This window comes from Helianthus annuus, chromosome 8, assembly GCF_002127325.2.
Source record: "Helianthus annuus cultivar XRQ/B chromosome 8, HanXRQr2.0-SUNRISE, whole genome shotgun sequence".
NCBI lineage: Eukaryota > Viridiplantae > Streptophyta > Magnoliopsida > Asterales > Asteraceae > Helianthus > Helianthus annuus.
In genome coordinates, this window is record NC_035440.2 from 42,618,008 (window position 1) to 42,630,151 (window position 12,144).

A 12,144-nucleotide genomic window follows, 5' to 3' on the forward strand; every position below is an offset into this window, starting at 1 on the left:
GTGCACCCATCGTGGACGTAGTATAGTGTTGGTAAGATACCGAGGTCGTCCAAGGACACAAGAGCTTTTAATACCGGTTTATCCTCAACGTCTAATCAAATCAAAAAGTTAGAAAAATGTTTTAAACTAAGAAAAATAAAAACTAACTAAATGCTGAAAAATAAAATAAAATAAAAACAGATAGACAAGATGAATCACTTGGATCCGACACGTGTATTAGTATAACCTTTGATTATTTTCGCACTTTTGCACTTGTTTAAGAGATTATCTTAGTTATTGTAGTAGGCCCCTTTTTCGGAGGTGACGTTACCCTCAACCCAGTAGTTTGAGTCAGCAAGGATACAATCCTAAAGGGTTGGATTATTGAAAGATAATGAATTAAGTTATTAATGCAAATTATGGTAGGCCCCGCTTTTGGCGGTGACGTTACCCTCGGCTAAGTAGTCTGAGTCAGCAAGGATACAGTCCTAAATAGCCGGGTTATAGTATTAATAGTAGTTAGCTTATGAGGGGGTCAAAGAGTTTGGATCCCCGCCATCCAATACCTATGGGCATTGAAGGAGATCCTACTAAATTTGACCCAGGTCCCAAGCAGGACCTCTAAACGCTGAACAAGGGCAAGACCTTTACCAAACCGTTCCCTTAACCCCCGACCAGGTAGCCAACATACCTCCATATAGACCGTGGAGATATGAATGGTGAAAATCTTTTATTTTATATAGACAGTAAAATAATGCCAAGACACCACGGACAAACGATAAGGAAAGATCACCTTCAACATAAGTAACTAGTTATTAAAGTCATTAATACAAAACCAAATAAAAAGTGCAAAAGATTAAAAATAAAAAGTATTATACTAAACACTTGTCTTCACCAAGTGATGTAAGAGACTTAGGCAAACATGGCCTTGATTGTCAAGAACTCTTACGATCAATCTTGGATCCCGAGACGACTCACACACTCTATGATGGACAATGGATGATGGTGGTGGATGATGGTGTTATGGTGGTGGTGGGTGGTGGATGAAGTGTGAGAGAGGTGGTGTGCCAAGGGATGAGAGAGAATGAAGCCAAGCTCCTCTATTTATAGGCTGAACAGAACGCTGGACACGGCCCCGTGTTCGCTGAACACGGCCCCGTGCCCGTCTGACATTCTCTCTCTTCATTAATTGTAATTGCGAATTACAATTAATGCGCCTGCTGTACTTTCAACACGCCCCCGTGTCCGCTGGGCACGGCCCCGTGGTGAGCAATGGAAGCTTCTACTGGTTTGTCTTTTCTGCTGCTTCCTGGGCACGCCCCCGTGTTCACTGGACACGGGGCGTGTTCAGGCTCTGTTCTCTTCTCTTTGTCTTGGGAGGTGCCGTTGAGGGTCCGGGCAGTTTACTTTTGTCCCTTTTCTTGTATTTATGGTAGAATTAGTGGTCTTTTTGCTTCTTTTGTGATTTTGAGCTCATTTCATCCTGAAAATACAAAAGGAAGACAAAAACACTCTTTTTCCAACATTAGTACTTAAAAAGGGTTAGTTTTATGCCTTAATTGATGTGTTTTATATGTTGCATTTTACACACATCAGCAGCTGGCACCAAAGATGCTCTACCCGGCAAAAAGGACAACACGTGTCACCAGTCGCAGAACGCCACATAGACCTGCGACAAACCAGGGGGCAGAGCTGACAACGCCAGTACAAGGTTTCCAGCATGGACAAACGTAAGAGCGCCACGTGTACCACTACACTGACCATGGCAGAGCAGACCAAGAGGATATTCTCCTTGGTCGGACAGCTGGCGCGCATCCACAGCTGGCACAACCGCTCCTCCCTCCTTCACCCTCCGGCTATAAATAGGACCCTCCATCATTCAGGTAAAGGGATCTGGCTCTCTATTCTCTTACTCTTAACACACACTGTTTATTCCCCCTCAGAACAGTACTTATTCTCACGCTGGAGCCTGGTTAAGAGGGAAACCCCCATATTCCCCTCTTAACGAGACTAACGGCGTTGCTGTTTTACAGGATCTTGGTCATTTCAGCGAGTAAGAAAGGAGATTGAACCCACAGAAGTAACCCCACAGACTAACCTCAGTGTTAACCTGTGTTTCATCATTGGTGCCATCCGCTTTTCTGCAAGACCGCTCTCATCTCTTTTCTTTTCGAAGAACACTCGCCAAAAATGGCTGAACAAAACCCTTCACACCAAGTGGACGGAGAAGTTTCTTCCTTTGAACTCGTCTCGGACACAGCACACGTCCAACGAGGCCAGAGGAACGAAATCATCCAAGAAGGGCCAGGGAACACCGATTTTCCTAGTATCTTCGGAAGTGCGTCCAGGGTTGCAAGCCAAACCACAACTGGGCCCATTTTCCAAGCCCCCACTAGGATTATCAATCAAACCACAAACGGAGCCACTTTCCAAACTCCACCCGGGTAGTTCAATAAACACCCCCACAGATGCAAGCACAGAGCCACGGAGCTGGCCCCTCAGCTCCATCGGACCAGGCACAACTAAATTTCTCAGCACTCCTAGGGCTACCCGAAGGAAAAACTCTGGCTTCCTGGTATGCCGAACAAATGGCGTCTATAAATCTCGTTTACACACAACTCAGCGCGCAACAAGCTTTGCTTCAGGCACAAGCTAACCAAGCAACATTCGTTACCCCACCGCAACGGCCTCTGAGCACACACACGACTCAGCAGACCAATGCGTGGAACTTACGCCCAGAAAAAGGACCTACACCAAACGTCAGAAAGCCCAGTGCGCAAGACACGCGCGACACCTACGGTGAAACAGAAAGCAATTACGTGCAACACTCCAACTTAAAACGAAGGCCGATTCAAAGCCGCCTGGGCGTGCGCAATATGAACAATGAATGGGAAGACGAAGAGGAAGACCCAACATACAAGGAAAGCACAGTGTTCAGTAGACTGCATCCAGAACACGAGTCGTACAAACCAGCTAAGCGCGCAGGGTACAACCCAAAGGCAGAACATGATTACACCTTAAGCTATCGACCAGACGACATGGCCGAAAATTCAAATTTCGTCAGAGAAATCACCACAGCTGCTATAGACAAGACAAAGTTGCCGCACAACGTAGGCAAATACAACGGCTTAACAGATCCAGATGACCACCTCCAAGTTTTTAATGGCGTAGGAGCAACAGGTGGGTGGAACCTACCAACTTGGTGTCATCTTTTCGCACAGACCTTTGTAGGCGCAGCGCGCGTATGGTTTGATAGTCTGCCAGCAGGAAAAATTAAGGCATGGGTCGACTTCCGAGAGAAGTTCCTTGCAACTTCTCTCAACAGCGAAGACACACCAGAGACCCAGCTGACTGTTTGAACATATGGCGCCGAGACCACGAAAGTGTGGAAGATTTCATCACAAGGTATAACAAAGAATGTTTCGAAATCGGAGACGTGGGTGACAAAATGATGCGCGCACATTTCATGAGGGCAGTCGAATGCGACGATTTGATCAAGCGTGTGAAGGGAAGAGACGGAGGACCTAAAGACTGGGAAACCTTCATTGAGGCGGCAAAAACCATTGCGCAAACAGATAAACAGCTAACCGGTGAAGATCACCGTCAACGCAGTTATAACCACAGTGACCGGCACAACAAAAAAGGCAGAAGCCAACCATTGAAAGCATCCGGCTACAGAGAGAGAAGCCCAGCAAGGGAAGATGCGTGCCACACAATCAATCAAATAGCCCACCGAAAGGAAGTAAAAAGAGAAAACCGGGAAAAACAGTGGACACCACTAACAAAAACCCCTTCTGAAGTCTTGGCCACCAAAAATCACCAGTTCAAACCACCCCTACAAATGCGCAACAAAAGGGGTCAAGATCCCAATCTTTTCTGTGAATTCCACAAAGATACGGGCCACCTGACCAATGACTGTTTCAGTCTTAAGCAAGAAATCGAAAGAGCCCTGAGAGACGGAAAGCTCACTCATTTGATAAAGGGCGGAAAGCGCGAATACCGTCATATTCAAAGAAGAGAAGAAGGGCCAGATAACAAGAAGCTCCGAAAGTTAGAAACCCACATGATTCAGGGAGGTCCAAGAAGACCAAGGAAAAATTACAACAAGCGCGCGCAGGACGATTCATGGCGCGAGAAGCAAGTCATTTTCCCAGTCGTAAGAGGTGGTCCAAGAGAAAAAAGACCCATCATCATTTCCGGCGTGATCGGTCATTACCAGACCGCTTACATTTTCATTGATCCGGGCAGCACCGCGGATATCATATATGAACAATGCTTCAACCAATTTGATCAGGAGGACAAGGCGCGCTTAGAACCAGTCAATTACCCACTCACTGGTTTCTGCAACGAAGCCGTCTTTCCCCTAGGACAGATATCATTCCCGGTGTTACTCTCAGACGGAAGAAATTCAAGAACAGAGGAAGTTACATTCATGGTTCTACCAGCTCACTCAAGACACGACATCCTCTTAGGAAGGGAATCCCAAGGAGACTTCAGTATGATATGCTCTGCGCCACACTCGGCTGTTGGGTTCCCAACAGAAACAGGCATAGCATTGATATACGCAAGCAAAGAAGTCTTAGCAACAGATGAGGTCAGACCCGCAAAGGCAAGTAAACAGGCACCATGCGCAGAGGTGGAAAAATGGGTCCTGAACAGTGCATACCCAGAACAGACAGTTACCTTAGGACCTGCGATGTCCGATTTAACACGCGCGGTGCTCAAGAAGTTATTACATGAAAATATGGACGTGTTCGCCTGGACACCAGCAGATATGGTGGGTGTTCCACGGCTAGAACACCGGTTAAACGTCTCAGAAGAAGCAAAGCCAGTAGTACATGCCAAGCGCCACTTGGGCGATATAAAACACGATGCCATGAAGGAGCAAGTGATGGAGTTGTTAAATGCCGGCATCAGTAGGGAAGTCAGATACCAAACATGTGTGGCAAGCCCAGTGATGGTGAAAAAACCAAATGGCAGCTGGAGAATGTGCGTAGATTACAAAGACTTAAACAAGGCATGTCCACGGGACTGTTACGCCTTACCAGACATTGACGAAAATATCGACTCTCTAGCAACATTCAGGTGGAAGTGCTTCCTCGACTGCTACAAGGGGTACCACCAGGTCTAGATGGCCATTCAAGACGAGGACAAAACCGCATTCCGCACACCGACAGGGCTGTACTGCTACACCAAGATGCCTTTCGGTCTAAAGGATGCGGGGGCGACCTATCAGAGATTGATGAACGAAACCTTCAGCGATGCCATTGGCAAGTACATCGAGGTATACATGGACGATTCGGTGATTATGAGCAAGGAAGAAAGCATGATGCTGGTAAACATCCAAAAGACCTTCAACACGCTGTGCAGCGTAAGCATCAAACTAAATCCGGCAAAATGCTCGTTCGGCATGGAAGAAGGAAAATTCTTGGGCTTCATTGTCACAAGAGATGGCTTCAAGGTAAACCCAGAAAAGGTCCAAGCAATCGAAAGGATGCCCTCCCCATCAAACCTCAAAGACATGCAAAAATTAGCAGGACGGTTAGCAGCGCTCAATCGTTTCCTAGCTAATCACGCCGCAAAGTCTTTTCCGTTCATCAAAACATTGCACAACTGTATGAAGAAAAGCCAATTTCAGTGGACTCCGGAAGCAGAGAGTGCGTTCCACGAGATGAAAGATTGCCTCATCAAACTGCCAACACTAACCGCACAAATCAAAGGAGAGCCCTTGGTACTGTACCTATCAGCCTCTGATAAGGCAGTTGGAGCAGTGTTACTCGTCGATCGTCAAGGTATCCAAACACCAGTCTACTATGTGTCGCGAACCTTAACCGACCCAGAAACGCGGTACGCCATCATGGAGAAGCTAGTCCTCGCACTAATCCATGCGTCAAGACGGCTGCGAAGGTATTTCGCTAATCATGTCATACATGTGTTAACAAACTATAACATCGGAAACATCCTCGCACGGCCATGAATCTCAGGAAGATTAGCTAAATGGGCAATAGAACTGGGCGGTCACAATGTGGTCTTCAGGCCTAGACCAACAATCAAAGGCCAAGTACTAGCAGACTTCATGACGGAAGTACCCGATGACAAGGATCGGGAATGTAAAGCAATGGAAAAGGCTGAGAAGAAGCAAGTAGAAGAACCGTGGTTGTTGTACACGGACGGAGCGTCAAACGAAGATGGCGCAGGCGCAGGGCTTCGACTAGTGAGTCCTGACAAACACGAATTCACATATGCCATACTCCTGGATTTCAAAAGCACAAACAACGAAGCCGAATATGAAGCTTTCCTAGCTGGCTTAAGGTTGGCGATCAAAATGGGAGTCCGACACATCGAAGCGCATGTGGACTCCATGTTAGTGGCTGGCCAGATCAACGGGCAATATGAAGCCAAGGGGGATGTAATGCCACTCTATCTAAGTCAAGCAAAGACGTTGCTACAAACCTTATATTCCTACAAGGTGCATCACATAAACAGAAGCGAGAACAAACCAGCAGACGCGCTGAGCAAACTTGCATCTACAAGCTTCCAACACCTAGCAAAGGATGTGCGCATAGAAGTTCTGAGCAACCCGTCTGTTCCACTAAGGGAGGTAAGCGTCATACAAACGGGAACAACGTCATGGATGACCCCAATAATCATGTACCTCCAATCCGGGATTCTCCCAGAAAACAAAGCGGAGGCAAGAAAAATCCAATACAAGGCCGAGCATTACCAAATGGCTGATGGAATTTTGTACAGAAAGTCATACCTTGGCCCACTGCTGAGATGCGCAGACGCTGAAGACGCAAATTATTTGATCCGGGAAGTCCATGAAGGAATCTGTGGTATACACGCCGGGCCGAGAATGGTGGTGGAAAAAGTGATGAATGCCGGGTACTACTGGCCCGGAATGCATTTAGACGCTGTGAAAGAGTTAAGGAAATGCATTGGATGCCAAAGACATGCGCCCAAGACAATGCGCCTCAATAATGAGTTGGTACCAGTCACAACCGCATGGCCGTTCCAGCAATGGGGCATAGACATGGTCGGCCCCTTCCCAGAAGCCCCAGGGGCGGTCAAATTCATAATAGTCGTAGTCGACTATTTCACCAAATGGGCAGAGGCAAAAGCACTTGCATAAACCACGTCAACTATCGTCAAGAGATTCATATGGGAACAAATCATATGTCGTTTCGGCCTACCGCTCAGAATCATCACTGATAACGGAACGAACTTCGCAGCAGACGACCTCGAACGATGGTTCAAAGAATTACACATCAAGCACACCTTCTCTTCGGTGGCGCACCCGCAAGGGAATGGTCAAGTAGAAGCGGTTAACAAAAGCATTGTCGACGGTATCAAAGCAAGGTTAGGTGAGAAAAGAAGAGGTTGGGTTGATGAGCTGCCAAGCATACTGTGAGCCCACAGAACCATGCCAAAGACAAGCAACGGCGAAACACCGTTCAGTCTAGTTTACGGGTCCGAGGCAGTAATACCAGCAGAAATCGGATTGCCGTCTCCACGAATGCTCTCCATGAACTTAATCGACAACGAAGAAGAAAGGAGGATCGATCTGGACCTCCTAGAAGAAAGAAGAGAGATGGCGGCAATCAATGAGACAAAGTACAAAACAAAGCTGGAAAAATATTACAACTCCAACGTCCGAGTCTGCACTTTCAACCCAGGAGACTATGTCTTAAGGGACAATGAGGCCTCCAACGCAGAAAAACCTGGGAAACTGGCTCCCAAGTGGGAAGGTCCATATGTTATCGATGCAGTACTCGGCAAAGGGGCTTACAAACTGCGCACCATCGACGACAAAGAGGTTCCACAAACTTGGAATGCTCAACAGCTTAGAAAGTGTTATATGTATAACAACTATGTAACCGCAGAGGCCTCACCGCCAACACATTTATCATAATACAAGAAGTGTTTGGCTACTTTTACTTTATGCAAATTTCTCGTCACAACTGCATATATTACTTTGGGCGTGCACGAAAACATCAATGGCTCGACCATAGGAAACGTTGTAGACCTCCAAGGCTTGTCACAACCAAGTGCACAGCCGGGTCAGAAACACAACCAAAGCCTACAAAACGCCAAACCAAAACTTCGTGCCCACATAAACACGAAAATATCGATAGCAAGGTAAATAAACATTGTAATGCTCCCAAAGCTGAACACAGTTGAGCTCACACAATAACCTGCAATTCGATCACTTCGTAGTCACGCACCAACTCGCGCACAAATACGACAGAATAAACGTTGTAGATAACACAACATAACTTGCCAGCGCCATCATTCATTCGTGACACCTAATCAAAGTAATTCCACATGCACATATTATGACGATAACAAAATTCGCATAAGCACAAAAGCAACTATTAAAATACAAACATCAAACTCGATCAGTGTCCATACACACATAACAGGTAAAAATAAAATTATTTAAACAGGTCATCAAAAATACAAGGCCATCCAAGGCCATACGCGGCTCGCAGACCGGAATCCTCCGCTTACGAATGACTAGTACCCGTCCCGGCTTCATCCCCAAGAGCTTTTTTCAGCAAAGCAACTCCATCCGGCGCCCGGGACAACTTCTGCGCAGCCCGGACGACAGCAAAGTCAAGGGTTGAAAACTCCTTGCGCTTAGCAGCATACTTGCCATCACAATCTTCTTTATGAAGCTCGAAATGGTAATCTTTTTCCTTGTTAATAACCGCAGCCTTGCCCTCAGCATAACCAAACTTTCGACCACTATTGTACCCCGCTTGACCCAACTCGAACATATAAGTAGCAAGTTCAGTGGAATTCAAAATACGGTCAGTAAGCTGCGTAAAGCAAAGTGACTAAATAAGAGAAAAATTACAAAAAAAAAAGAGAGGGGCAAACACAAACAAAAGAAATTACCAAGGGCACGCCACGAGAAAGCAACCATTTACAGTCAGCAGACACCTCCTCAACCAGGAGTTCCGAAGCTCGACCCTCCGCAGTTTTTTCTTCAAGGAGACGGTGCGCGGTCTCACACTTAGAAACCTTTTGCTGCACAAGGAATTCCAACTTGTCGATACGATCAACATACTCCTTTTCCTTTTTCTCAGCCAAAAGGCGTGCCTGATGGGCTTCATCTGCTAACTCTTTCTTCTCTCCAGACAATCGAACAATCGCTTCGCGCTGAGATTGCATCTCAGCATTGGTGCGTTCACAGGCAGTTTCCCAATCCTTCTGCTTTTGAAGGTTAATTTGTTTTTGTTCCTCAAGTTTCTGTTCGGCATCGGAAACCCTCCATTGCAAACCTTTCTTCTCTGCATTAAACTTCTCTCTCTCTCTCTTCAGCCAACGCTCTCTTCGCATTCTCAAACTCGACAGTTTCTTCTCCCATCAATCGCCATTCACGAAGAATTTCTTGAGAGGTGGCAAAGTAATTAACTCCGGCACGCACATGGTCGTCCAGCAAAGCAAACCGATTACGGTTCTTCTGGAACATCGGTTCGGCAGGTGGTAGAGACAACGAAAAGAACTCATGGCAGTTGTTCACATCATTCATCCTGGAACCCTGAGTAAGGTTCCAGCGGGGGGCGTGTGGTAAGTCGTCACAGGCAGGATTCTGGGTTCCTCAAGAATCAGAAGGGATATTTACAAACTGCGGGCTACGAACCGCACCAGAAGTAGCACCATCGCCACCCGAAGGGCGCTTAGTATAAATGGTCTGGCGCGGGGTAGCTTCACTGGACTCCACCTCGGTCTCGATACCCTTACCCCTGTCATCAATGCCTTCACCACCAACACCGCCAGCAACATCACCACCACCTTCTCTCACGTTCTCCGCAGCTGCTTCGTCCTCCTTTTTCTTCTTCTCAAGGTCATCCCGGGGAGGTGTTAGGCTAACTGTCCTCGATGGAGGGGAAGCAGGCGGAGTGATCTAAGAAATGTCCAACTTACGAGGTTTCTTGCCAGACTTGACTGCTCACTGTGAAATGATTTATTTAAACCTGATTAAAATGTAATTGCGGGATCGCCCTCAATACTGTTCACTGTGAAATGATTTATTTAAACCTGATTAAAATGGGATTCACTCACCAGTATTTCCCACTGACAAAATGTTTTTAAAACGCGTTTCAGGTAACAAAATGTGAAAGCCAAATAGAAGCCAGCTGGACAGCACTGAAGGCTTGGAAAAGTGGCAATAAAGTTACCTAAGATTAAAATGGATGTTTTTATTAAATAAATAGGATTTATTCCTATAAAATGTGTGTACTGAAAACATGGGTTTTACCCATATGTTTAATATTAGCAAACATGGTGGTTTACTCTGATTTAATATTTCCTAACTACGGTCCTGATGAAAATTTCCACTGCCAAATTTGGATAAATAAACGTGATACCACCGAACCTGGCTCGCGGTTGCCCGTTCCCGGGAACTAGGGATCGGGGGCTGTGACAGTATCAGAGACAACCACATAATCTAGACAAGGAAGAGTAGAGGGTCGCTTACGAGAGGTACCAGCAGTTTCGTCCTCCGCCCTTTTCTCCCTCCCCTCAGCCTTCTCAGTCCTTGCCTTCTTCCTCGTCTCCAATTGCGCATAAGGATCAACATACATCTCCGCATCATCACCAACAACCTCATGAACAGGTTCGTTAACAGCAGCACGCGCAGCACCTGCACGCGCAGAATGAGACGTTAGACCTTCAAGGGAGTTACCAGAACTACTACTCGAGAGAACAACCACTTCCTCTCGGGTAAGACCAACAAGATCATCCTCAGCATCTTCACCTAGAGCAACTCCAGCATACTTAGCAAAACTTTCGTCAGATGGATGCAAAAAACGTCCCCGAATCTGATCTAACCACGTTGGCTTTCCTTCATCTTGAATCGCCTCAACCATGGCACCGGCAGCCTTCGGATCCAACAAATTTATTAGGCTATATCCAACTGCAAAAGACAAAGACATAAGGAAGCACACAAACACAAAAATCAAGTTAATACATAACTACTCTAAAGAAGGTCACATACATTTGCCTTGGTAGCTATAAACAGGTACACCCAAAGGGTTCTTTGGTACCCACAGCAAACTCATTCCAGCACCAACCAGAGCCATCTCCTCCAACTGAGCAATAGCAGTTGCCTTGTGTGTTATCTTCTTGTACCACTCTTGAGAAGCATAATCCACCAATACATCCACCTTCGGAATCCCCTCACTCACCAACCGATAGTGCATATCTATAGGAATCACACCACGACGAATATAGAAAAATTTCTGCTTCCAGTCGTGCAGGCTCTTTAAAGGAACGGAGCAAACCGGAGACACACCTGCCCGGGCGGTAAAGGAATAGAAACCATTCGCATAGGTGACACTATAAAAAACGTTGAACATCTCAAACGTCGGCTCAACCCGGCAAGCCCAGCAAACATACTCAAAGTGAGTAATGCGAGGGAGCCCAATCGCATTTATCTGAAAGATATGCAACCTGTAGTTCCTCAAGACGGAGGCAGTGAATTTGGTGATCGGAAGCCTAAAATTACCCTCCCGGAAGAATGCGGCGTATAGGGTCAAATAGCCAGGAGGTGCATCCATGGCGGTGGAACCGGCAATCGGATACTGGGCTCCCCACTCAGGGCGAAAACCCATCCCTTACACAAGATTGTGGAACTCTTCTTCTTTCCACCCAATAACTGCCTGGTCAGGACCAGGAGGAGCCTTCCCTGTATGTTTCCTCTTCCTCTGTGACGGATTTGAACCAGACATAATGAGGATGATGAAAGGATAACAGAACGCATTCAAGCAAAGAAAGAAGGAAAGATGAAAGAGATGGAGAAAATCGAACTCAAGAAATTCGAAAAGTGAGAAAGAAGGAAGAAACCAACCCTTATTTATACCCATCGCATTTAATGCGATGGGTAGTGGGCCGTCAGAGTCCAAGAAAAGCAAGAAATGGGGAAACGACACGTCAGAAGAAAGAGAAGACGCCACCTCTTTTTTCGGGAAACATGGGTAACAGGGCCTGACGACGTGACAGAAAGCAACTGAAACGGCGACTGTTCATCTGCGATAAGACAAGGACAACAGAAGTCACCTCAACATCCTCCCCCAAGACAACCTAACTTCCATCATAAGGAAACAATAAGGGCCATATGCCATGTGCCATGCGTCCATTTGGCTCACTTTTTTCAAA

The 12,144-nt window shown here is 46.5% G+C and overlaps 1 protein-coding gene across 1 annotated transcript; it reads left to right on the forward strand.

The window, feature by feature from the left end:
• The first annotated feature begins 5,110 nt into the window (after window positions 1-5,110).
• Window positions 5,111-7,111, forward strand: LOC110869886. Its single transcript, XM_022119091.1, has 2 exons — window positions 5,111-5,886; window positions 6,016-7,111. The coding sequence occupies exons 1-2, from the start codon at window positions 5,111-5,113 to the stop codon at window positions 7,109-7,111; spliced, it is 1,872 nt and encodes a 623-aa protein (XP_021974783.1).
• The last annotated feature ends 5,033 nt before the right edge of the window (window positions 7,112-12,144 follow it).

Coding starts and splice junctions, on each gene's coding strand:
- LOC110869886 (XM_022119091.1), top strand. CDS start 5,111: ATGGCCATTCAAGACGAGGACAAAACCGCATTCCGCACACCGACAGGG. Junction 5,887..6,015: donor GCGTCAAGACGGCTGCGAAG/GTATTTCGCTAA, acceptor TGTGGTCTTCAG/GCCTAGACCAACAATCAAAG.